The 25,845-nt window shown below is 46.2% G+C and overlaps 1 protein-coding gene across 2 annotated transcripts in view; it reads right to left on the bottom strand.

Moving 5' to 3' along the window:
- Window positions 1-25,845, bottom strand: part of XRCC5 (X-ray repair cross complementing 5) — a 519,003-nt gene that overhangs the window by 74,225 nt on the left and 418,933 nt on the right. For both annotated transcript variants that reach the window (XM_085649958.1, XM_085649959.1), the window contains exon 17: window positions 87-196. In XM_085649958.1, the coding sequence (XP_085506084.1) occupies window positions 87-196 (110 nt within the window). The remainder of the gene's footprint in view (window positions 1-86; window positions 197-25,845) is intronic.

Raw genomic sequence — 25,845 nt, 5'->3', positions numbered from 1 at the left:
TTAGCAAATATGAGAAAAACACTTATGGTATTGCCTGTTTCTGACATTTCATCATTCAGACAGACTGAGTCGGCCAGCCTCCTTACCTTGACAGCGGTTTGCCTGAAGGCTTTGATGCAGTTTATGCTTTTCGTGTAGTACTGCAGTCCTTTGGTTTCCAGGAACTCGTAGATGCGGTCTATGAGCTGCTGGCTCACTGTACGAAAGAAGGGAGAGGAAAATATCCTTGAGTGAAGAGGGAGTGCTACAGGGTTTGCAAAACAAAAAAGGCGAAGGCATGCTGTCATTGGCGTAAGCAATGGGAAGGCTTTGAATACAGGCATTTTGTTCTGTTGCTCGCATTGCATAATACCTGGAGTGTGCAGCATGGGCATAGAACAGACATGCCACCTGGTGTCTTAATCTGGATTTGATTTGAGACTTTAGGGACGGATGTTAATAGGCCATAAACTGTTGGGTATTAACAGATGTTAACTGCAATTTCCCTTAATAATGACCGCTGTATAAGGCCCGGCCCAGTAATGTGTGGTAGGCAATTAACAGTTGCTAATGCTCAGAGTATTGGGCAATACGGTACAATTATAAACTCGGCTGCATTGAAATGGGCAAGTCATAGTTTTAAGTACCTAAATGTATCATGATAAATAAGGAAAATGTTACTTACCCTGTAAGCATCTGTTCGTGTAATCTGTAAGCATCTGTTTGTGGCATGTAGAGCTGTAGATTCACATGCTGTGCATACTCCTGCCATCTAGTGTGGAACTTGATTTTGTTCAAAGAAGTCTTGCTGAGTCACAAGATGTGGTGACTTCACCTACTGTAGGTATTGTGCATGAGCATCGGCTCCATAGTCAGATCGTTTTCTCCCCGCACGGAGGCGAAGATCTAGATGGAGCGGAGAGATACCGTAAAGATGACCATGGAGGTAAAGAAGTAAGATCATCTGGAACAGACTAGAAGCTTCAGGGGAGGAGAGCGGGCGCATGTGAATATACAGCACTACATGCCACGCACATATGCTTACAAGGTAGGTTAACATTTTCAGTTTGTGGCATGTGTAGCTGTAGATACACATGCTATGCATAGACTGTAAAGCACTGCTCCCAAAAGTGCTGGCTTAGCCTTTTGATGTTGCAGAAGACTGGAAAAAATGTGCGTAAAACAGTGTGCCCAACTCTAGTTTGTTGTCTAACCAGGACATCCACACAGAAGCACTTGGTAAAAGTGTGAGGAGTGGACGAAGTAGCTGATTTAAAGATGTAAGCTAGTGGTATGTTCCCTAAGAAAGCCATTAGAGCCCCTTTCTTGCGAGTGGAATGGGGCCTGAGAAGGACAGGCAGAGACCTTTTAGTTTTAGCGTAACAAGTCTGCATGCACTTGACAAGCCTACGTGCAACCCCCACCTTGGAAATGGCACGCCCCGTGTGGCTGAAGGTAGGACACAAATAGTTGTGTTTTGCTAAATGTTTTTGTTTTGTCAAAGTAGTACATTAACACTCTTGACATCTAAGGCATGCAAAGCACGTTCTGCTACAGATTCTAGATGTGGAAAGAAGACTGGCAACTCAATTGTTTGATTAGGGTGAAAGCTAAAGGCTACCTTGTGGAGGAATTTGATGTTGGTTCCGAGAACCACCCAATCACGATGAACCCTGAAAAAAACGTTCTTCCAAGGTAAGAGCGTGTAACTAATTTGAGGAAATTGACGGCTACTTTCTACAATAGAAATTGCAACCGGCAAGAGTGTAATGGTTCAACAGGAGGCCCCATAACCCTAGTAAGAAAGTAGTTAAGATTCCACACCGAAGTAGGAGGCATCCAGGACAGGAATAACCCTTTTAAGTCCTTCCATGAAAGCCTTGATGATTGATACCCTAAAGAGCAAAGTGTGTTGTCTATTTTGTAGGTAAGCAGCCATAGCAGCTAGATGTAATCAGATAGAAGTGTAGGCAAGACATGATTGTTGAAGGTGGAGAAGGTAACCGACAATGTCTAGTGCTACGAATGGTAGGAGCGATAGAGGTGGAAAAGTGTAGACAACTATCCCTGACCAGTTCAGCCATATTGTATTGCCTATCGGCTGTGGGTGTGGTAGTCTGGTGGCGAAGTTTGGGCATATTGCATTTTCAGCAGTGGCAAACAGTTTTATCTGAGGAAACTGCCGACAGTGCAAGTAAGGACGTAGAGCCTGAGGGTGGAGTTGATACGTCCTGCTCAGCAGATCTGCCAAGTCGTTGTCCTGACCTGGAATGTACTGGATGACCAATGCACTTTGTGATGTATCACCAACTGCCAGATGCTCTGTGCTATAGCAGACAGTTGGGGTGAAGGTGTGCCCCTTTCTTTTGCAGGTAAAACTTGGATGTGGTGTTGTACGTATGGACTAACACAACTTTCTTTGTGAATGAGAGGAAGGAATGCTCGGAGAGCAAACTGAATAGCCAGCAACTACAAGTTGTTCGTGTGAAGCCTTTGCTGTGCAGTCGTCCATAGGCCACGTGTTTGTATGATCTTGTAGGTGTGCTCCCCTTCCGGTGAGCGAAGCTTCTGTAATAATGGTCTCCTACAGAACTGGGTCTAGAAAAGACTGTCCCTGTAACAGTTTTTTGTGTTCCACTACTGCAGAGAGCGAAGTGTATGGCCACAAATCAACACTGTATCTTCAGATACACCCTCCGCTTGAGACCAATGCCCCGCTAAGCATTGCTATAAAGGATGACTGTGTAACTGTGTATTAGGAACTACTGCGAAGCAGGATGCCACCATGCCTAGCAACCGCATGACTGTCCTGACCCTTACCCGATGGTCCATCTGAAAAAGAGACAGCAAGCTCTGGAATGTTTTAACCCTGGCAAGACTGGGGTAAGCTTTTCCTACCCTTCAGTCTAGAGTAGCTCCGAGGAAAGGGTGTACTAGGAGGGAATGAAGGGGGGATTTGGCTACATTTATGGTGATGCCTGGCTAGTGAAGGAGGTTTATGGTTGTCTGTGTGTGTGCGCTACACATTACTGCTGCGTGGCACTCTTGATAAGCCAGTCGTCGAGGTAAAATAATACATGCATGCAGCACCAACTGAGATTAGAGGCTAACATGGGTAATCCCTTGGTGAATACTCTGGTGGTTGTTGTAACCCCAAAAGGCAGTGCTTTTAATTGAAAATGCAGTCCACTCACCACGGACCGCAGGAATCTTCGATGGGCTGGGTGGATGGGAATATGGAAATAGGCGTCCTACAAGTTGACAGCAGTCATGAAATAGTCTTGCCGCAGAAGCAAAATTACATCCTGAAGTGTGACCATATGAACATGTTCTGACAGAATGTACTTGTGGAGGGGCTGAAAGTGGAGTATGGGTCTGAGGGAGCCATCCTTTTTGGGGATAAGAACGTATAGGGAGTTAACACCGTTGCGGAAATGTTGCATCAGCACTGGCTCTATGACCTCTTTTCTGCCAGTAGTGTGTGCATCTCCTGGGAGCAGATGCTGGTGTTCTGTGGACAATGTAGTCTGACCCTGACTGATGCTGTTTGGTTGGAGGGGGGGGGGGAAGGAGGAGAGCATCACAGTTTTGCGGCAGTGTCTCTGCCATTGTTCCCTTTAGATCGTCCCCTGTAAAAACCTTGTGAAAGGGTTCACTGTTGGTGATTGGTATAGGTGATGGAAGTCTCTGGGGTCACGGCTGCGCCATAGTACTGGGGCGGGGGGAGGGCAAATGGAGAATCTGGCACTAGGTGTATGTAGTGCGTCCATGGGTTTAGGCATATCAGTATCCTTCTTTATTTTTTCAGGCATCTCATCGACCTGTGGGCCAAAGAGATGCTTGCTGTCGAAAAATACATTAAGGAGGTGTTTAAAAATGGAGCCATGCATGTCGCTATAGGAGGAAGCTAGAATTAATGCAGTGCGCCACAGTGTCAGCAGCGTCCAAAGTGCAGCTAATGTTGGAGCTGGAGATGATCTCGCCTCCAACACCAACTCATGCCCACGTTTGGTGTTGGATAAGATCTGCCATCTGATCCCAGTGGACTTGATCATACTGGGAGATCAAACCAGTGGAATTAGCGATAGGCCACTAAGTGACAGATTGAGCTGCAACAGGTTTGCCAGCCGCATATATTTTCTTGCTCTCCCGGTCTGGAGGGGGCCTATCATCCCCTGTACCCAGTGAGTTTGCACTCTTCCTGGCTGTGTGTACAACCAATGAATCAGGGGTTAATTGGCCTGTAATGTGTGTGTGGGGGCGGGGTCTGATGGAGAAGCTTTGAACTTATCAACCTGGGGCGCAATAACTCTTGCTTTCACAGGCTCATTGAAGATGTCCTTGGCAGGTCATAGCATGCCCTTCAACATGGATAGGTACTGGAGGGACCTTTGAGTGGAGGAAAGGGTTATCAGAAGGAAACCCTCCTCCTCAGGCTGAACGTGCAGCTCAACCGTGTGAAAAGCTGCTGCCCTATCTAATACATCATGGTATGAGGTTGTGTTATCAGGGGGAGATGGTTTGGCTTGGTACAAATCTGGGTGAGTGTCTACTTGGTAGTCATCCCAAGGGTCAGAAGCCTGGGGATCACATGGTGGATCATATGAGTCATAGGGCGACCTTGGGCTGTCGCAACCCTCTAAGTGAAAAGATCTGTGCCGAATGTGGATGAGGGCTCACAGACAGTAAAGGGAGGTGGGAATAGGAGGGGACAGAGGAGGAGGAGGAGAGGGAAGAGGAGAATGATGTTTGGAAGGGCCAGGCACTATTGGAGAGGTACCTCTGTTGCTGGGCAGAGTCTTTTTGCACGGTGGCTCCGATGGAGGGTTGAGGGCCTCCTCAAAAGTCCCTTCTTTTGAGGGACCGAGTCCTTGGGTGAATGGACAGGCTTAGCTATAATCCAGCCTGTGCCTGGCTGTATGTGGATCCTCTGCTGACTGGCATCAAGGCATTCGCTGTAGCGCTGCACGATGGGCTGGTTGAGCTCCTCCGATCATGGTCTATATGGAGCCATGGAAGGTTGGCGTCCAGAGTGCCCCAAGGTGGATTTCAGAATATTTCGATTCAGAGTGCGGCAGAGAGGGCATCTTCGGATCAGGTGCCTGTCAGAGGGATGGGCGGAAACAGAAGCGAGGAGGCCGTATAGGATTATTGTTGGATATTATATTTTTCGCTTGATAGTTGCAAAAATCGGGTTGGTTCCAACACCAGAGTTAAATATACTATTTTAGGGGTTCATACAATAAACAGTCGTTTCTTCACGGTCCTCTCTCGTCTGGTTTCTTCTAGGCGCTTCTACGTCTTGGAGGAGGGGTCCCAAGTAGCTTGCAGAGGGGTGGAACAACACAAAAGAAAACAACCAGTAAGTATGGTTGCTATACCTACTGATATTCTTTCACCACACCCAAGTGGAGGAATTTGTGCTGTAGGGAGTGGGCAAACAAAAGAGAGAGAGCATGCATGCACATACTGTGACTCAGATTTTCAGGTCTCCTTTCTCTTTTTCACCAGCTGTTTATTAGTGTCCTGATATTCCTTAGGAGGCCCCTTTTTATGGGATATGGGGTGACTCAAGGCAGAGAGAAAAGGTGCGCAAAAGAAGGAGGAAAAAAAAAAATCACATAAGGACAAAAGCAAGTGCGCGTCCTTGGTGAGAGTTTAGGCCATTGTGAGGTGAGATAAGGGTGGGGGGAGAAGTGGAGCTCTGATTCACACCCACTGTTTTGACCCGATACCCATCCTTCGCCCCTTCTACCTTATCACGTAACCTGTGATGCCACGATCTCCAGAGTTGCGGCGCATCCTGTGCTTCTTCCGGGAACCACCACTCCTCGGAACAGACGTCAGGATGCTCCCAGTCTTCAGCGTCTTGAGTGGTGGCGTCTTTTCCAGCAAGGTCTCTGTGGGTGACTTCCTTTGCTACAACTGTAGCATCTTCCTCCTCACCGGCATCTTCTTCCTGGTCGGTGCTCTCCCTAACAGCGTCCTTCTCACTGTCGGCGTCTTCTTCCACTTCCTGGTTGTCCCTAGTCGATGTTCCCGTCTCCTTTTCTCCTCCCTCTCTTGCATCCGATTTGCCCCGGTGTAGCACACCCTTGGTACATAGTTGGTCTGGCCTCTGAATCGCTGCGTCTCCACCCTGAGGGATTAAACAAGAGTCCCTTTTTAGTGTTTGCATCTTTTCCTGGCTCTCGTTGTCATGTCGCAGGATATACAGAAACCACGGAGGTGGAGCAGGAGGTAAGGCAAGGGTTTCAGGTGGGTTTTGAGACGTTTTCTCACAGTGCAGAAGCGGAGGCAGATGTTGAGGGGCCACGCTTCAAAGTGGACTTCACCGTCAGGTCAGATTGAGTATTTCTGTGCTGGCCAGGGCCATTAGGCCGAGGCAGCCAGGCGCCATTAGATGAGGCACTGGAGCTCGAGGTGGGTACCTCGGAAGAATAGGATATATCGCTACTCACTGCGGTCTTCGGTAACTGGTGTTGACCCAGCGGGGGCCCGTCAGCTTCATCAGACTCCAAGTCAGCGTCCTCCGAAGATGGCGCCTCTATGATTTTGGCGCAAGACTTGCTCGGCTTCTGCTGGAATTACCCCTCCACCTGTTCGAAGTGTCCTCCTATCCCTGGCGCTGTACCATATTAGCTGAGGTAATGCATCGTGCCCTTTGGTTCTGAAGCATCGATCTTTTTGCGGAACGCCAGACATGCTGCACAGGATTCGTCTCAGTGATCCAGTGACAGGCACAACTAATAGACTTTGTACAAATCTGTTCTTGGGAACTTGGCACGGCAAGCTGGGCAGAAACGAAAAGAAGTCCATTCCAACACATGGACATTCTTGGATCCCGAAGTCAAAGCCCCAATGTGAAAATTTAGTCGACTGTGAGACAGGGTGAAAGCAACACCTGACGATGAAGATCGAAGAACAGCGGGATTTTTGGAGCGATGAAGGATGGAACCAAAAACCCACTGAGAACGCGTGGTGTCGAACCGGAGCCGATGCCCATGCACATTACCTACTATAGTTAACATCTTGTGACTCCAAAAAACTTCTTCAAAACAAGTTCCACAAGTCCGAGCCCAACAATAGATGGCAGGAGCATGCACAGCATGTGTATCTACAGCTAAACATGCCACGAACGATATGATTTAAGGAAATGAAGGTGCAGCATAGAATGGGATAAGAAACTCAGAAGTCTTCTGAAAGAGTCTTTCCCTGACATTTATTGGCAGGATTGCCCTATCAAAAATGGGGTACTTTCTCACCCGCTGTACTACTTTATTAAATAGCAGGTAAAATGACCTAAATGATTGTTTATTTAATTAAACAAGATACTGACAGGACTGATTTGGAACGATGGTGCACACTACCACTGCACCAGATTCAGCTCCCGCTATGGAGCAGCGGGCAGGAAGTGCTCATCAATAAATTATATTGCTTAGTTGCCCGATTTTAATCTTATTCTCATACACAAGGCATAGACTTCTAAACGCAAAAGTATACCCACATATGTTATGAAAAGGAAAAAGGCTATGCGATACCCCATCTGTTCGACCAAGCAGAATACTGTTAGAGCAGAAAGAGGGGAGTCTCGTTGCACTCCCCAGGCTCGCCGCTGTAGCGTCTCCCCTTACTTGCATTGGTGGCTTCACTGATCAACATGGATACATGCTGTATAAGCGCTGGGAGACATGCATAGTAATGACCTCATGCAAACGTTTGAAGATGTTAGAAAGGATTATATACAGGTGGCTCAATTCCTATCCGATCACCAGCTAACTAGAGGTTAACATGGAAGACGGGCACGACACAGTCAACGGGTGGTAAGATTTTAGGAGCCCTTTTGTCATTAAATTCAGGGAGTAAGGCCTCTTCCACCTTGTATATTCTACTATTACAAGTTGCATTCCAACCTCTAACACTGAGTTAAGATAAATGGGATTACGAAGAATAGAGAACGAGGAATGGACTAGGGCCACGGCATGGCGCAAATGTCCAGAAGTGCAATGGATGTTTCTAATTGGTGTACATTACTTACCAAACTCCCTGTAAACTCAGTAGGATATCTGGCTCAAATTCAAGGATATTTCTCAGATGCTCTACCACTGATGGTGAATGTTTGCACATGGTCTGAAACTGCTCTGTACTAATATCCTACAGGGAAGCTGTGGTAAAAACAACGTTCCTCTAAAACATGTCTATAAAGGTACGGCACCATTATTTTACACTTAGTGTTAAGCTATTCCAATGATCGAGGTGTACCTCAAAGTCATGATTTTGTGGTTGTATCTGGGCAAGAGTCTGAGTTTTGAGTTCATTAGGATAAAATATCCAAATTAATGTAGATAGATCCGATGGTATTAGTCATATATTTGTGCTTTATTCATCAAGTAAGAGAAGAGGAGAGATGGCACAGCCAACACGTGTTTCGCCCTCTAACTGGCCGTCAGGCCTAGGGCTTCCTCAGGGCTGCACATAGGCATTGTTAAATAACAATTATGTACAAGGGTACGGTAAGTAATGTGTATAAATCACACAAGGTGCTAAGCTGCAATAAAATGACAAGAGTTCCAATAACGCAAGGACGGGAATTCATCATAAAAGAATGGATTGACTGTAACAGTAAATTCTGCATCTATGTAATAATCTACCCTTGCAACCTTCCGTATATTGGTAGTACCATCCGACCATTACGAATCCGGATTCAGGAACACTATCGCAACATCCATAAACATACCTCTGGTCATCCCCTTACAGAACATTTCGAAGAAAAACACCCTCACAAAAAGGACTTCCGTTTCTTTGGCTTGGAGATTGTACACCAAACCAAGAGAGGGGGAAACCGCGAACTCAGACTACGGAGACGCGAAAGCGAGCTGATCATGAATTACAAAACTACCAATTTGGGACTTAACAAAGATGCCGAAATACATGTATGGTTAGGAGATGATTAAGCTGCATTTTGCCCGCAAATACTTGACAGTATGTCTCTCTCAGGCAAAGGATACCTTCATCCCACCTTCCATTTGTACTTCACTAATATCCTCTAACTGAGGATATCCAAGCTGTACAAGAGTATCTTCTTGTGTTTTCACTGTTAGGTGCAATGTATATAAGCGCTGAAATGCTGAACACATCTCTGATGACATTGTTCTTCATGTGTATTACCTGTTGACACACTATTACTTACTGTACAGTTTATCTCAACCAAACACCTTAACCTTCCGATTGCTTTTTCTGACATTTCTCCCCATTCTAACATGGCGGCCAATACTTACGCTCCCGCCCACCCCCCTGTCGTTCACTTTCCCTCGCCAATCACACCATCCCAAAATTGCGCTGCACGTTTGAACCTTCTCTCTTCCGGGTTGCAACCCGGAAGTTCTCACATGCGACTCCCTTAAAAATGCTAGCACCCTTCGGCTTCACCCTAACGACCGAAGCCGTAGCAATCCATCTAAATCTGGCATTAGCCGAGACCGGAGGTAAGAGACAAATCACTACCACCCCTGTGGCCTGCCAGACTGTAGCCTACATCATATAATATCACAAACCGTTCTTTCTTTGTGTTTTCTCCTTATTTTAGAATCTAGGGTTTACAAACCCAATCCTTTCACAGAAACCCTTTTTACGTGACTACCCGGTAAGGGACTCTGATCGTATTTTGCACTCTCTACGACATTGCATAAACCTTTTAGTTAAGCGCACGGTTACCTCACTTTACTTTACAAATCCACCCACCGACTATGTCCGCATCTCTCCAAGGTTGGCGCTCACGGCATACTTCACGCACTAGAGTGTGTCACGCCGCGATGAGCACTCCTCACATCCCGGGCTAGCTCCACGCCTCAATCCTGATGCACTTTTGCCTTGTTCTAGACAGCACCTACTAAATTTTTAATCTGTTGTACTATTATTTTCATCCTAGCCATTGCACGTTACTGCATTCAATCAACTCCCACATCACGGTTCTACTTGTTTCGCTGACACCCCATCTTTCGGTTCACCCAAATCACCGCTTCACTACCGTTAAAATTTCGGCACCACGCCCTCGCTTTTATATCCGCAAATTCTACCAAAGCTATAAGAATAAGTAACTAATGCTGATATCCTTTCTTTTATCTCATACCTGACCCTGCTGCCCCTGACGCGGAAATTGCAATTACACTGTAAATATATGCCCGCTTCTTACTTTTGCTTTTATTCACTACTCCTGCCCTTGACTGATCGCTTAATCGTCACGTTGGATTTAATTTTTTCTAACTGTGCTTACTCATGTATATATGGCTGGGTGAATTTACGTTTGATTGTTTGCACATTTACCGTGAAACCACTTTGGAACCCGCATCAACTTGTCTTAACTATGCTGGATCTCTTGACGTTTTTGTCTTCACACGACATGTGTATATATATATTTTTTTTCTCTCTCCTTAAATAATTGCTTGCCGCTTAATTTATATCTCCAATATGTCTGTCTATGATCATGTTACTCGTTATATGTACCTGCTCACCGGTAATTTCAATTCATCCTGTCTTGCTAAATGCGCGGTCTCCTCACAAATGGGGCCTTCTGACAACTTATACCATATTGCCTTTTTCCCCCGCTGATGTTATTTTGTTTTTACAAATGCCCTCCCACAAATTGTCGTGTTGTTCCAACCATTGTACCGTATGACTGTAAATTAATTCGATTTCACACCTGTTCTAACATATGCCTTCTCACCTCAACTATACCTTCCGCTAACCCTCCACCCATATACTCCCCTTTACTAATCACACTATCTTCCTGAAATAATATCTCTTTAATCTTTTTCACCTCAACTCTGTTTCCTTTTTTATCTTTTCCCCTCCTTCTCCTCTCCTTTGACCTAAACCCCCGCTTTTTTCTATCACCCACAACCTTGTGTGATTTATACACATTACTTACCGTACCCTTGTACATAATTGTTATTTAACAATGCCTATGTGCAGCCCTGAGGAAGCCCTAGGCCTGACGGCCAGTTAGAGGGCGAAACACGTGTTGGCTGTGCCATCTCTCCTCTTCTCTTACTTGATGAATAAAGCACAAATATATGACTAATACCATCGGATCTATCTACATTAATTTGGATATTTTATCCTAATGAACTCAAAACTCAGACTCTTGCCCAGATACAACCACAAAATCCTAACTCATACTAGGGGGATAGGGGTCTTTCCCCCTGTTTCTGGGCGAGAACCAGTACAAAAAGGATACATGCTTATTATATGACTAGTAAGGGATGAGGATCTTTTTTCCCCTTACCTACATACAACGTACCTCAAAGTCATGCAGGGTTTCAGAGCTTTATTTGATAAACACCCAACAATGTCATTGTTGGGCCTGAAGAATAGCTACTTGGGTTAGAATCATAAAGGGGTCCATCTCCATTCATGTCAGTGCAACCGGCTTAAAATGTGAACTTAAAGTGCTCTCTCTCCACCTGCCGACATTGTCTACTCATACCCATTCTGTAAAGGGAAACTCAACAGCAAATCATAGCTCCTTACTCTTCAACCACTAGATGGACCTACTGGAACCAGTTCAGTTTCCAACTCTTTATGGGATCTTTAAATAAGATCGTAAAAGTACAGAGTGCAAACATCACAGCAATATTCAAAGTAAAAAATCTAAATTAGCACAAGTATGAGTAAACAAAGATTGATACAAAGAAGGCAAACCTATCATAATACATAGATGAAAACTCGGCCAACCGCCGCCATCAATACACCTCCCTGAGCATTCGGCTCAGTGCATAATGAAGTATAAAATACAGTTCATCACATAAATATCGAACAGGTCACGGTTAAAAATCACATTAAAACATCAGTATTAAATCAATAATAGACATGAGCCGGTGCAAAATGTGCAGTTTAAGTGCGTTTTGCAAGATACTAAACCACGTTCGCGCTCATTACCCCGCCATAGTTCTCCTGCTGAAAACAGGCATTTTAAGAAAGCAAATACTGGAACAGATTTGAGGACTACATAACATCTGGAGAAATGTTTGAGCCTCTATGCACTTCTTAAAAGCCAACAATTTCACAATGTGCTTGAAAGAGTTAAAAAAATGTTCGATAAAATGTGCAAAAAAATATAAAACGCAAGAAAGATTGCTCAGCCGTCCCATCACAGGGGCAAATTACTATCCCATACCCCTCCCCCCCCACCCCCAGAGAAGCACATTAAAAGCCACACTTACCAGTCCTGAATCTAAAAAGGAGAGACCTCTCCCAGCGTGTAAGTTCCAGAGTTAGTCAAAGGGCTAGGTCTCCTGTTGATAATGTGATCAAATAATTACAAATAGAATCTTTACTAAAAACGTCCCGAGTGCTTTGGGAGACGCTGGACTCCGCGTGACGGGCCTTACCCAGCCTCTTATCAGATTTCCGAATGACCTCTGGTGCAGCAAACATTTCAGGAAGACCAATATCAGCAAAGGAGTAACTAACGTAGATCAGAAAGGGGATGGGGAGACCCTTGCCTTGACTGAGACAACCTAAGATATCATCTCTGTCAAAACATGCTTTATTATTGGTCCACACGGCCACCCAGAGCAAGAGGGGGCCAGCTTGATGGCATCTGTAACGTATTTCAGATTAAATTCAGAATGCAGAATATAGTTGGGGCGGGAGGGCGGAAAATGCAACAGCCGCCTACAAATTCTATTTCCCTCTACCTGTATTGGGGAAACATTGTGGTACCGCCTCACACCTGCTCCATGGTTTGCAATAGTGACACACTGCAGCCTATAAATCTTGAGGTAGGGGAGAAATAGTGCCGCTTCGATCCTTATGGGATAGGTTCAGCAGAGATCCGCCGCCCTCCCTAATTCCAAACACACTGCATTCACTTATGGTTGCCATGAGTTGCCAACTGGAAATTCATATTCCAATGCTGCGACAAATGCAACAGACAACAGAGCCTCCCCGAGCTATTAGGATCTATGGAGGAGACCATGGAACTCAGAGCTTTCTGAAACCACCAAATCATGGTGAGGGTCGAAGGGGAAAATACTGAGCATTAAAGTGCAAGACTAGAACACTATCCTATGGGAAAACGACTTCCAAATCAGCAAAGCATTAAAGTCACAATGAAAACCAGCAGGCACCTGCCCTTGATAGAGTACACAAAGGGTGAGCAGGGATGTCACCAGGTGCAGAACGCACAGGACATAACAACGTGAGAAAGCCTTAGGTAGGAGTGGGTATGAATACTCCAGCCTCTGAAGAATGTGCCACACATAGCAAAGATGTGAGGTGCTGGGTTTCCAGATGTTGTCAGACAGGGATGTTGGGCGGTCTCCAACACTTACGTCTGTAGCATGGACATAGCCTCTGCACCAACATGAAAAGCTGGTAAGACCTGTGCAATCATAAAAGACACAATTTGAAGCATCGGGCTGAAGAGGTGGAGAGGAAGAATGCTGCAAAGACCTCCCGCCCACTCTTCAGACACAGAGGCGGGCGTACAATCCCATGTTTACGTCTGCATGCGGCACTGGCTATGAATCTCCGGTAGCTCTGAAAAGAATAAGCAGGAGCAAGGTCAAGGAGAAGGTGGTACAGGAGGGAAAGGGAGAATGTACCTTCTTTGCTGGACTAAGGACTTGATCTGTAGTACATACATCTAGCTATGTAATGGGAGATACAAACTTTATGTTGTCAGTATTGGACCTTTGAATTGAACTATTTTGAACATGAAATTGGGAGTGCCATAAATGTCAGACTAAAGCTTAGGGAAATGGACAATCAGGAATTACTGTGCAAAGAATTTGGATGAGGACATGTCCTTATAATCAAGATGGAGGTCTAACGTCTTCTCTAGTAATTAAACACAAGCACATTTTAATACCCATGGTCGTGTCCATGGCAATAGCATCCGCACGGTCACAGTAAGACTTCAAAACTTATTCGGACATCTGCTTAATGTAGAACTACTCAGAATGGACACAACAGCCCTGGACCAGCTGGGTGCACCACAGAAGGCTGATATTGCGTTGTGTGCACTTATTCACATAAATATGAGTACTTTATTGAGCCAACTTCATGGCCTAAATGTAAGGCTCCAAGTTTTCCATTTTTACAATTGATTGCAGATATAAACAATGATTTCATATAATTATTTATTTTTACAAAACAGAAAATATGAACTTAGTATCTCTCTATTTCGTCAATTATAACCAGTAGTCCAGCAGGTGTGCAGATCGACAGAATACGAGTACAAAAACAAAAGCGATCTCTAATGAAGCGTAACGGCTAAAGATGTGCAGAATCGCAGGTACTTCAATATTAATATTTGTAGGTGCATGTATTGCTTCAACCTATATCACTACTTAGCCTTACCAATGTGCCAGTGTAGATTTAGCAGTTAAATATGGAACTATACTAGCTACGCGTTAATGTTTTTATTGGCCAAAATAAATAAGTGTAGATACCAATATAATGAGAAATAATGAGACAAAATAAGCACACCACATAAACAAATGCCAGAAAACACCTACCACAAGACCAAGAGACCTACTTGCATGCCACAAAGCGGTGATTGAGTGGAAGAAACACCAACATTACCCATTATCCTTATCCGTATGAATCCCAGCAGGGGCAGACCAGCTTTCTACCCCTCAGGAGCTCAGTGAATTAGGTAGTGTTAACACCTGTTGATCACAGCATTTAGAATTTGCAGCAGCATGCTATGAAGTGCTATAAAGAAAACAATGTGTTTTTATTGTAAAGACTTCTGCCTTAGAAGGTGAGTTTTTAAAAAGGGAAACTATCTTCAGGAAGGCACAGCTCCTGCGGTTGAGCCCGGGTCAAAGGAACCAGACGGACCAGCGACTGCAGTGCTTGGAAATGTGGCTAACGACCACGGCAGAGACACTGCCCTATGGGGACCAACACATGCAGGATCTTAAGGTGTCACTTGTGGGTTTCTGAACCTCATGGGACAACCATGAAAACAGGAACTGAGAATTAGGTGAGATGCAGTCAGTTACAGGAGACTCCTTTTAGGGATAGAAGCGGTCCCCTTTTGACTCCTGTAGGGTCCCTCATCAGTGACAGGGAGGTTTAATGAGTCTTCCTTCTTAAAACAGCAGAGACCCACCTGGAGAGGCTCAGTCTGTTTAACCCCAACCATCCTGGTCTACAGAAGAGGGCAAACCCAAAGGACCCTATTCGTGGCTCTACCCAACAGATTATATGGGGGAAGCCAAGGCCAAGTAGGGGATGACACTAATTAGGCAGCGTCCTCTGCAGCAGTTGATCCTTAAATGACATTTGCTTCTTTTGAAAGCAACCAAGTGTGCTAAATGACCCTCTTTGCCGAACTGTGAATCGATGCAGTAGTGCCTCGTGAAAGTATGGACAGATGATCATATGGCTGCCTGGCAGATGTTCGAAGCTGTAACCCCCGGACTTGAAGCAGCAGTTGCAGCCTTTGCTCTGGCAGAAGGTGCCTGAAGGCCCTCCAGAGGATCCTTTTTAACCTAGCCATCTATTTAGGTTATTTATTAGGAGCAACATTCACTCTTATAGAGTTTCTAGGTGTTGTTGAATAAATGTGGGGACAATCCCCTGACAGGTCTGGAAGGCAATGCAGAACACCTTTAACTCAGCTCTCTTCCTCACGGAAGCCAGTGAAGGTTTTGATGGTATTCAGACACATCATCAAATGTCCTTAGAGTAATTGTCTGGCTGCTGCATTTTGGATGTAGTGGAGCTAGTCATAGTTTTTAGCAGACATGCCTAAAAAGAAGGCACATTCATAGTCCAATTTGGAATGCATGAAAACAAGGATTATGAGAGTCATTTGCGCAGTTTAGGAAAGATAAAACTAGGCAGTGACTTTTCCCCAAGTAAAAGTAGGATTTAGTAATCTGGACTACATGTGTGTTTAAAGAACGGTCTGATTCGAGAAGAACACGAAGACTGCAGACTTTTTGCACTGTGGATAACCCAAAAAACTAGGCCACAAAGAGGATTCCCCTTTGTTGAGTTTGTGATTGACCACTAGTATTTCGGTCTTGCTAGGGTTTAATCTTCTTTAATAACCAAATGTTATTGACTTTTAACAATTAGCAGAGGCATCCACTGACAGTCAAGTCACAGTATGTATTGGCTAATGAAACATAACACAGGTATCCATACACAGCAACATCATTAAACCATTAATCAATGGTGTGCTCACCCAACCCATATCTTGTCATGTTTTTGGGGGCTTCCCCGTTACTCACAGATCGGCTTTTCCTAGTGTGCACATAAATAGACCCCTCTCCTCCACACTTCCAATGAGAAGGGCACTTTTTTGGCCACCATAGTGGCTATTTCAATGAATGCCCTTTCCAGTCCTGGTCCCCTAACTTCCTCCACGAGTCCCAATAGGGACATCCGAGGGCTAAGTTCAATTTGGCGGCCTAGTACCACAGAGAGTTCACGGCCTATTCCACACAAAAAGGCGAATAGCGCTGGGCACGTCCAGACTATATGGAAAAATCAGCTGCAGGCAGGGCACACCTCCCACATTCGGTCGAAGCCACATGGCCCGTTCGCTGCATCCACAGGGGGTGTGAAGGGGGGCAGTCAGATATGTTGTGTGTAAATAGTTAATTTGGACCATTCAGAGGTGGGAGGAGACGACAACTCTTTTGAGGCCATACACGCTTCCTACCAATCATCGTCATCCTACTCACCCACTGAAATCTCCCACTTTGCTCGCAAGACCAGAAAGCGATTCAGTGCGCTAATCATCAGGGAGCAGTAAAGCATAAGACCTCCCTATCCCAACCTCCCCATCAAGAATTTAAGTTTGTAAGGGTTATATTCGGGTATCTTGGCATTCATCGGTACATGGACGAACAGGGCATGGCGTTATTAGAGGTAGCGGTAAAACTGCATGTGGGCACGTTGGTAAAAGTCCTGCAGCTCCTCGAATGACATAAGTGTGCCTCTCCTTTGATGAACATCGGCCAAATAAGTAATCCCAATACTGTTCCACTGTGTGAAACCTTGAGTGCCCGACACCTGCAGAAGCCGTGTACCGTGCCACAACGGCGTAATTCCCGTAAGTCTACGGTCCCAATGGATAAAAAAGGAGAGCCATCCTCCAACAGAGTAGCATCACCCGGGTGCAGTGTGGAAGAGTGCACCGGATTGGTGTACCATATAGGAGCCCAATGAGACCATCAAGCCCCAGGACATGTAATTTAGAGAGATAGATGGGTTTGTCCCTACATCCATTAAACCAGTCGTTGATTGCTACCATTAGTGCAGCAAGGTAGGATCCGTACAGGTTGGGCATCCCAAGACAAGACCCCCATCATATGAGAATTTTCTCGTGGAGGTGAAGGCCACCCAGTGACACCCCCCGTCCAAAAGAAGGCAGTAATCCTCATCATGTTTGGAACCCTTTCTAGGGGATAAGGGGGTGGGGGGAGTTTGCCAGGACATAAGAAGCGAGGAAAGCACATCATCTTGAATATATGCACTTATAGGGTTCGGAGGCAGGGGCCCCAATTTCACAAATCCCTAGTGAGGACAGCCATAAGGGTCTGAAAATCAAGTGTCCACGTCAAGTCTGGGAGGCGCTAAATAGAAATACCAAAGTATAAGAAGGAGAAATGCCATACCAGCACTACAAGGCACTAGGCAGGACCGCCTGCATCACCCTAAACCAGCTCCAGTAGGGATTAATTGATATTAATCTGCAAGCCTGAGGCTTTCCCATGAGGAGGATGATTTCAAGACATCTGGGCCCCAAAGACTGCGGGCCCCACAGAAACAAAAGAATGTTGTCTGCATAGAGATGTATGCACTCTTTAGTGCCCCCTTCTCACTGCCATATCCCACTCTGGGCATCACATCAAATCAGACACACCAGGGGCTCTATTACTAACAGAGACAAGGGGCAGTCCTGAAGAGTGCCCCTGCGGTTTGGCAAGGGATGGGATAATACGGAGTTCACCCGGACCTGGGCTGTAGGGGAGTTATACAGCAGACCCAGGAGTCTACAAAAGTAAGGTCCAAAGCCAGCCCGCTGCAGTAAGGCCCTAAAAAGGTCCATGCCACTGTGTATAAGGCCTCCTGGAAGTCAGTAAGAAAGAAGGCCAGGGAAACCTCCAAACAATCCGATTGAGAGAAGGTTAGTTGCACCCTCCGTATGAAATGATGGCTGCTCCTGCCAGGCATGAATCGGCATTGGTCCAGATAAATCAGGTAGTTCAACGCCTGACAACCTGATCACGTGGACTTTCGCAAGTACCTTGACTTCAACACTGATGAGGGAAATTGGCCTGTACGAAGATTGTCGGCCTTAGGTATTACCACAATAGTGCCGATATCCAGATCCAAGGGGGAAGACCCACAGTGCCACCTCAGCATAGAGAGCCCATAAGTGCGATATCAAATTTGTGCAATGGCGTTGAAAGAATTCAATGGGGAAACCGTTTGGACCCGGTGTCCTGCCTGACTGAAGATCAGAGAGAGCCACGTCGGACTCCTCCGCAGTCAGTGGCTGGTCAAGGTCACAGGCTAAGGAGTGAGGGATGAAGGCAGAGGGATAGCCCATAGCAATGGAGAGGTGACTTCCTGAAGGGGTAGAGGGATCGCTGTATATAAGTCGCGGTAGCAAGCTGTGAAAACTTGGGCACTCTCAGATATACCCTCGTGGATGGTTCAGGAGAAGTAGCGAATGGCCGGTACTACCCTGTTTGAAACATTATGGGTCGTCAGCAAATAAAGTAAATTACTCCCCATATACATAGATATGTTGATCGATGCTCTCCAGCACGGCCTTGCCTCTTCTAGGGAAACCTATCTCTGCTTAATTCTTGCCGTTCGTTCAGTGTCATCAGTGTCCCGACCACGGTCCTGATGCTCCAAGACGAGGATCTGAGCCTCCAACTCGGTTACCTGGGCCAACTGGTGTGTCTCCTTCCTCTGCACGTACCCCCTAATCTGACCCCTTAAGGAGGTCTTGCTTGCAGACCACAGGGTCCCAGCAGAGGATAGAGAGATACTTTGGCTGTAAAAAAGAACTACAGTTCCTTTTCTACAACGTCTGTGCAGTCCTGGTCCATCAAATGCCATACACTGAAGCGCCACATGGACCTAAGTGAACCTCAATGGGGTCATAAGTCTAAGAGGAAGGGCATGTGGCCAGACATGCCATGTGGTAAGACCTGTATAGCTTGCAGCGGGAGAAGATCACCCTCCGGGAGCCAGATCTGATCAATTCTGGACCTCAGTTTTGTGCACCACAGAGGCATGGGTGTGGGACCTCTAAGAGAGGTGCCATGATCTCCAGGTATTTCACATGCCCATAGAGTCAGCCCACGGCTCGGTCGAGGGGCCTCTGAGGTGTCAGGTCAGACGTCGGGTCTGGAACTGCATTAAAGTCCCCCCAGGGTGGTCCTCGAGGGAAGGGCCACTACAAGAATTCGAAGTGCCTGCAACGGTCAACGTAAGATCTGATGGGGCACATAGGAGAATATGAAATTGTATTGACTGACTTCCAGACGGCCTTCAATCACCACAAACCTCCCCTGTAGGTACATGTGGGAGGAGGATACAGTCAATGGGCACGTCTTGTGCAGCAGAATCTTGCCCCCCCACCACCCCCCTGAACCAGCCAAGGAAGGGAATGTGGGAACCCATAAGGTGCATCTCCTGAAGCATGACCACATCTTTCTGGTGTCGTTTTACGTAGCGCAACACTGCAGAACTCAAGGATAAGGTCAAAGAGACTTCACATTACAGGAAACAACCCTAAACATTAGTAGAAAGTGGTGAATCCGGTTCAAAACCAACAATCTCCAGAAAAAGACGTTGGTGACACCATGTGACCTAGTGTGTGCAGGAGAATATCTGTGTTAAGTGCCTAGAAAGAAAACACAAAACAACAAGCCAGTGGAGACCCCTCCCCCCAACCGACCTGCCCCTTATTTTCAACCCTGGATAGGATGTGGCCTAACAGCTAGAGCATTTGTCTCTCGGCAGGGACGCTCAACATCCTGTGATTCTGGGCACATCATTTAATCTCCCCATGTCTAATAAAAATTAATGTATCTGCATGTAACACAACTGGTGCACATGTAAATTTTTCTAATACCTTTGGGTCTAGTTCGCACTATATAAAACTCCCAAATAAAAAAACAAAAAAAAGAAGCATCTATCGGCCAACAACGAAACAGATTAACTAACAGGAGTTTGAAATCCGATCAAGGATCCCAGTCGCCAATTGGAAGGATGTAGATGCCTAACAGTAATGTCTGAGGAGTACAAAAAAAGAAACCCCCAATATAGTAGCATATATACCCCAGAGAAATATCCAGTGTACCTCCACCCTCCCACCCACAATAAAACAATGGTAAATAGACTGCCACCATGGAGTAGTGGGTCCCCAGGGACATCTGCTCACCCTGACTAGTACAGTGCATATCACAGCGCCCACTGGAACTCCAGTGAGTGAGTCAGTTTCACCATCCAGAGCCTGAAAGAGAGCCTGGATATCAGAGTGACAGCTCAGCGTCCAAGGCTCCCAGTGCAGTCGCCGCTTGAGATGGAGTCCGAGACCTCTATCTCCTGCGCTGGTGCTGTCGGCTCCTCCGCGAGTGGATACGTTTCCTCCGGGACGCCCGAGCGTCACCCAGGACGAGCCGTGAAGAGAAGCATGCATTGCATCTGTAGCTCCCAGAGTTTCTACTTGATTTATTCAAATGAGAGGCGTCGCTGCTGGACTGCCCCAGTCTAAGCCGGAAAGATCAAATTCCTAGTATTAAGGTAGCGCAGCTCTTGGTGACTCTGGGCCTCTCGAAGGATGTCGTCTTGATCACAAAGGTTAAGGATACGAGCAATCACAGGACGAGGGGAAGGTCTTTTAGTGAATGATGGAAGGTCTTTTAGTGAATGATGGATGGGCCCTCTCAAACCACAAACCGTTGGGACAGCCTATCCAGGGGGACCACAGATTGAAACCACTACTCCAAAATGGCATCCATTCTGGAAGCCTCCCCTCCCTCTGAGAACCCAATGAGGTGCAGATAATTTCTCCTGGACCTATTTTCAGCATCTTCTGCCCGATCTTCCAGGGTGGTCACTGTGGACATCTGTTTGGGGACCTGGTGCGTGAGGCTTGCCACTTCATCTGCAACCGTAGAGATCCTGGTCTAGGCTAACGTCCCCCTTTCGGTCACCTTGTGAAGGTCCTGGAGCACGGGGGAGAGAAATCAACCCATCCACAGCCTCCATGAAGTCCTGAGTTTCTTTAAGGATGAATGAAATCCTTCACTTGCCGACTCCCAAGTGACATGACACAGGAGAGGGGAGGAGAGAAAGTTGCCTATCACATACACCTCGCAACAAGATGAAAGCAGACAATGAATGTAGGCGGGGGTGGGGACCCCCTAGGTCAAAATAGGCCACTCCCAATATATGGCCCCCAAGGGCAGGGAAAACATAGTGGAGGAGTCGCTCCACTCCAACTCTGGTCCTCACTGCTGGAACTGGCCCCTGCAGTTTAACCCAGGAAGTTACTGACACAGGTAATGATGCAGCACAGCCCGGGGAGTTCACTGCAGCCAATCAGGAGGCTCTTCCAAGCTGAATTCAGCAGTAGGGCTCGTGGGTGCAGCCTCGCCAGGTACCCTGGGCAATCCCACATGGGACCTGCCACAGTTCTGGGTCAAGCTCACGGCCTCCACTGTTCCGGACCCACATACAGTCGGGATTGTCATAGCAGCCTCAAGGGTCTCGTGGCACCACAGTCAAAGCAGGGCCAGCCGCCATCATGGAAGCAGTTCATCCACCGCTACATAACAGAGGGAGTCCTCGGGGCCTCACCTTCTGCCACCACCAGGGCACTTCAAGTTCCACCTACCCCCTACCGTCAGGGAGAGCTCAGGACAGGGGGTGCTGCAGGTCCGGAAAGAAGGGGAGCCGCATCAGCCCCACAGATGTGAGACGGCCGTCATCTTATTCCCCATCGCTCGCCAGGAATGTCTAGTTGAGGAGCCCCGACACCCTCGTTACCACTGCCACCACCAGGCCAAAATAAGTCCCCAGTGCTTGACTGGTGCAGGCAGGGCTCAGAGGGGCACACCAAGGGTGCTGTTCAACAGGATGGAGAAGGATAGTTAGATGGGTGACGGGAGTCGGTCTAAAACTTGAACACCTCCTTGGGATTCTTGGCCATGCCTAGCTATGGTTTAATTTTAAGGACCAGCTGAACCACTAGTTCTGCCCTTCTTGGAGGGAATGTGTAACAATGCACATTGAGCTTTTTTTTGGGTGTCATCTGCATAAAAGTAAGGGAGAATGCTACATTTGTGAAGGGAAGGATACAACTGACCCCTAACTTGCCTCTTAGTTCATTAACAGCATTTTCATCAGGGTGGGGGTAAAAATGTTTCTCAAATCATGTTTAAAAACGATCACTTTTAATATATACATCACTAAAGCATGAAGTGGTAGTACACTGCCGTTTGTAATCAGCCGATTTTACATTGAACTGGCCACAAACCTTCCCACTGACGTGTGGCTTTACTGATAAACGTATATAGTGTACAAACAATAATGATTGGAAACAGAGTTTCTGCAAAGACGTGTAATTTGCACATCACCAAGTAAAATGTTCTGGTTTGTTTTGCTCCTATTTAACTCTTTTTTTGCATCACACTTCTTGATTACCCAAAAATTTACTTTTGTAATTCCTGATATATTTTAAAATAGTTCTAATATTAGTTTAAAGGCCATTTATGTAAATGCTATGTGTTAGAGAAAAATAACTGACAGCTTCAGACAGGCCACTTGATAAAAATCTCTAACTCTAGTAAAAGAGAGAAAAATAAACCTAATTTTCCAAGCAGCAATCAGTTAAAAGACGAACTGGAAATTGACCGCTTTCCTTCAACAGACAGCAAATGTGTCAAGATATAAACAAGATTAATGGCATCTTTACTGCTCATTCACTTTCTGAAATAACAGAACACCTGGGGCCGTATTACGTATTGGCATTGTTTGCGCCCAGCGCATCTTTAAAAAGGTGCGCTGGGCGCAAACAATGCCAATGCTCCCCATTATGGTGAATGCGCTGCCCTAGGCGCAGCCGCGAACTTGCGCTGCCCTGGGGGCAGATCATTCATGTGAGAACACGGAGGAGCTGCTTCGTGTTTTCACAGTGCAGGCGGCACCCGCCTTGCCTTTCAAAGGGGTTTAGGGATCCCCTTGCAGGCGGGTGCAGTCAATGATTGCACCCGCCTGAAAGGGGATGTTTGGGGGGGTCCATGGGACTCCCTTTAGCCCCTTGCAGAGGGCTGCTGTCAGGAGGCGCACTGACAGTGCACCACCTTTTAAATAGCGCACTGTTAGTGCTCCTCCTGAGGGCTTCTTTGACTCTGCGCCCGCGTCTGTAATATGGCACGGGCGCAGAGTCAAAGGAATTCCCTCATTTCCATAGGGCACGCCCCTATGCAAATGAGGGAACACCTTCTGTTGATAGCGCTGGTGCTTTAAGTGTGCCCGCTGTGCCTCTGGGGCACCTTATATAATACGGCCCTTGTTCCTTTCCAGCCTAAGTTTACTGCCAGATGGGACTAGCAGGTGCTAAAAGTTGCTCTGGTCTGATAACATTTTACTCTCAATTGTGAGTGGGCGAGTAGATTTTTTAGGCATGCCCTGCTCCTCATGGGAACAGTCCATCCCGAATTGCCAAGCTGGGTCCTCCCTGGACAGGAAATATGCGTCCTGGGACCGGTTTCGGGGCATCACCCCTCATCAGAAAGGCTAGCTTGAATCCAGTGGATTAGTGAGCACAGGATTCACATCTGAGCATACCATTTCCACTTAGGGCGACAAAAGCGAAAGGAACAAATGATGGACAGAACGCTGAACAATGCAAATATTCACATCTGTCACAAAGACCTGGGATTAATCTATAGTTCTTTTGCTCACTTTGCCATCCCAGTTTGGACCCAGGCATATGCAAATCATCAGTCTTGACCCTTCTTCTCATGGGAACAGTTCAGCCCTAACTGCTAAGCCAGGGCCTCCCTTGACCTGAAACAAGCATCCTGGGACCAGTTTCAGGGCATCACCCAAGACGTGGGTCCCATGCTCTCCATGCCCCTGGAGTCAAGCTAGCCTGGATGATGAGGGGTGAAACCCCGAAACCTGTACCAGTATGCGTACCAGTATGCTTGTTTCCGGTCCAGGGAGGCGCTGGCCTGGCAGTTCAGAGTGGACTGTTCCCATGGGGAGCAGGGTCAAGACTGATTTGCTGATATGGCTGGGTTTAAACTGAAATAGCATGGGGAATAAAAAAACGATGGATTTAGGTCCAGATCTCTGTACTGGGGTGAATGTTTGACATTGTTCAACATTCTGTCCATCAATTGTTCTTTTACATTTGTCACCCCGAGTGAAATGGGTATGCCCAGTCGGGGCTGATAAGGGGTGAAACCCCGAAACCGATCCAAAGATGCTTGATGCCGGTCCAGGGAGGACCTGGCCTGGCAGCTTGGGGTGTACAATTACCATAGAGAGCACTGTCATTTTTTGTTTTTCTTACTTTATTCTTTTCATTTATCTTGCTTTTTAGTTGATTTTCTGTTTGTTTCAAGGTGGATGAATCAGTGAACGACAGAAGAATGGGTTAGTGAATGGATGAACGAGTGCAAAGATGAGTGATACACTGCATGTGAGTTTACCAGTCGTTAATAAGGTACTTTCCGTGTGTAAGCCACACCTACTGGCTTTGCCAATGCTTGTTTGCCCACTGCAGGGGGTTCTTATGTTCTTATTTTAACTATCTTGGATGGATTTAAGCCTCCAAGCCTCGTGTGAGCACAAATCCTACAAGCTTAACAGCTAAAACAAAAGAGCTGCGGCGTCCCTGAGACATTATAATTATATCAAAGGAAATCTGCCGCCCTCCCCCTCTTCCATCTTCTGAAATACACGGAAAGAAAAACACTTGAAGTCCCACACCATAAGGCCTGCTAAACCGCGCGCAAAACGAATGGGAGGGGGCAGAGAAAGTCGTGCTGAAACATGGAAAGCAGCTCGCGTGGAGCTCTCGAGCGCCATTAGTGTTGCAAATTCAGCTCTAGGAAACCGCTGCCTGGTGCCAATTAACAGGCTCACTTGCAAATTAAAATCAAACGCTTTAATCAGCGGCCTGCTGGAACTCTCACTTTCCAGGAATTACAAATTCTGCGGCAGCTGCAGGCTTTTGGAATAAACAAAAACCCAAAAAAAAGAGAAAAGGGTTTTTTTTTGGGCTTCTTCAAAGTCGGAGCTTGGCAGGGCCACCGTTTAGACAAGGCTGCGGGGGTTGAAAGCCTTAAGCGAAATAGGTATTATATATAATGCCCTGGATTCTGAAATCCCTGTACAGACGCATGTCTCTAATTTCTTTATAATACATGGGTTCTGTAATCCCTGTGCAAACGTCAGTCGCTTCTGCTCTATTTTAACAGTTTACAAAGACAAGCAGAGAGAATATGTTTATTTTATGCACTCCTTAGAGAAAAGCTAGAATCTTTCTGCATGGTTATACACGTTCCGAGCTATTACATATTTTCTTTTTTTTTTAAATCGACTTCTATTGAACGGTTTCTAATATCTGCAACAAATAACTAATACTTTTTTGATGCGTTTAATTTTCCAGTAGAGATTTTATTTTTATTCTTCATGTTTGCAAAAATGCTCGCTCTTTCATATGATGGATCTACACACCAAGGTCTTCAGTGATTTATGTGAAAGGTGATGGTGTGACCATGTATTATATGAGTTAAAGTATCCCCTGGTGTACCTGATGAACAAGTTAATTACCTCAAGTAACAACTTATCTGG

This window comes from Triturus cristatus, chromosome 3_2 (genome assembly GCF_964204655.1).
Source record: "Triturus cristatus chromosome 3_2, aTriCri1.1, whole genome shotgun sequence".
Lineage (NCBI taxonomy): Eukaryota > Metazoa > Chordata > Amphibia > Caudata > Salamandridae > Triturus > Triturus cristatus.
Note: the sequence above shows the minus strand (reverse complement) of the source record. Positions and strands in the feature narration are given on the sequence as shown.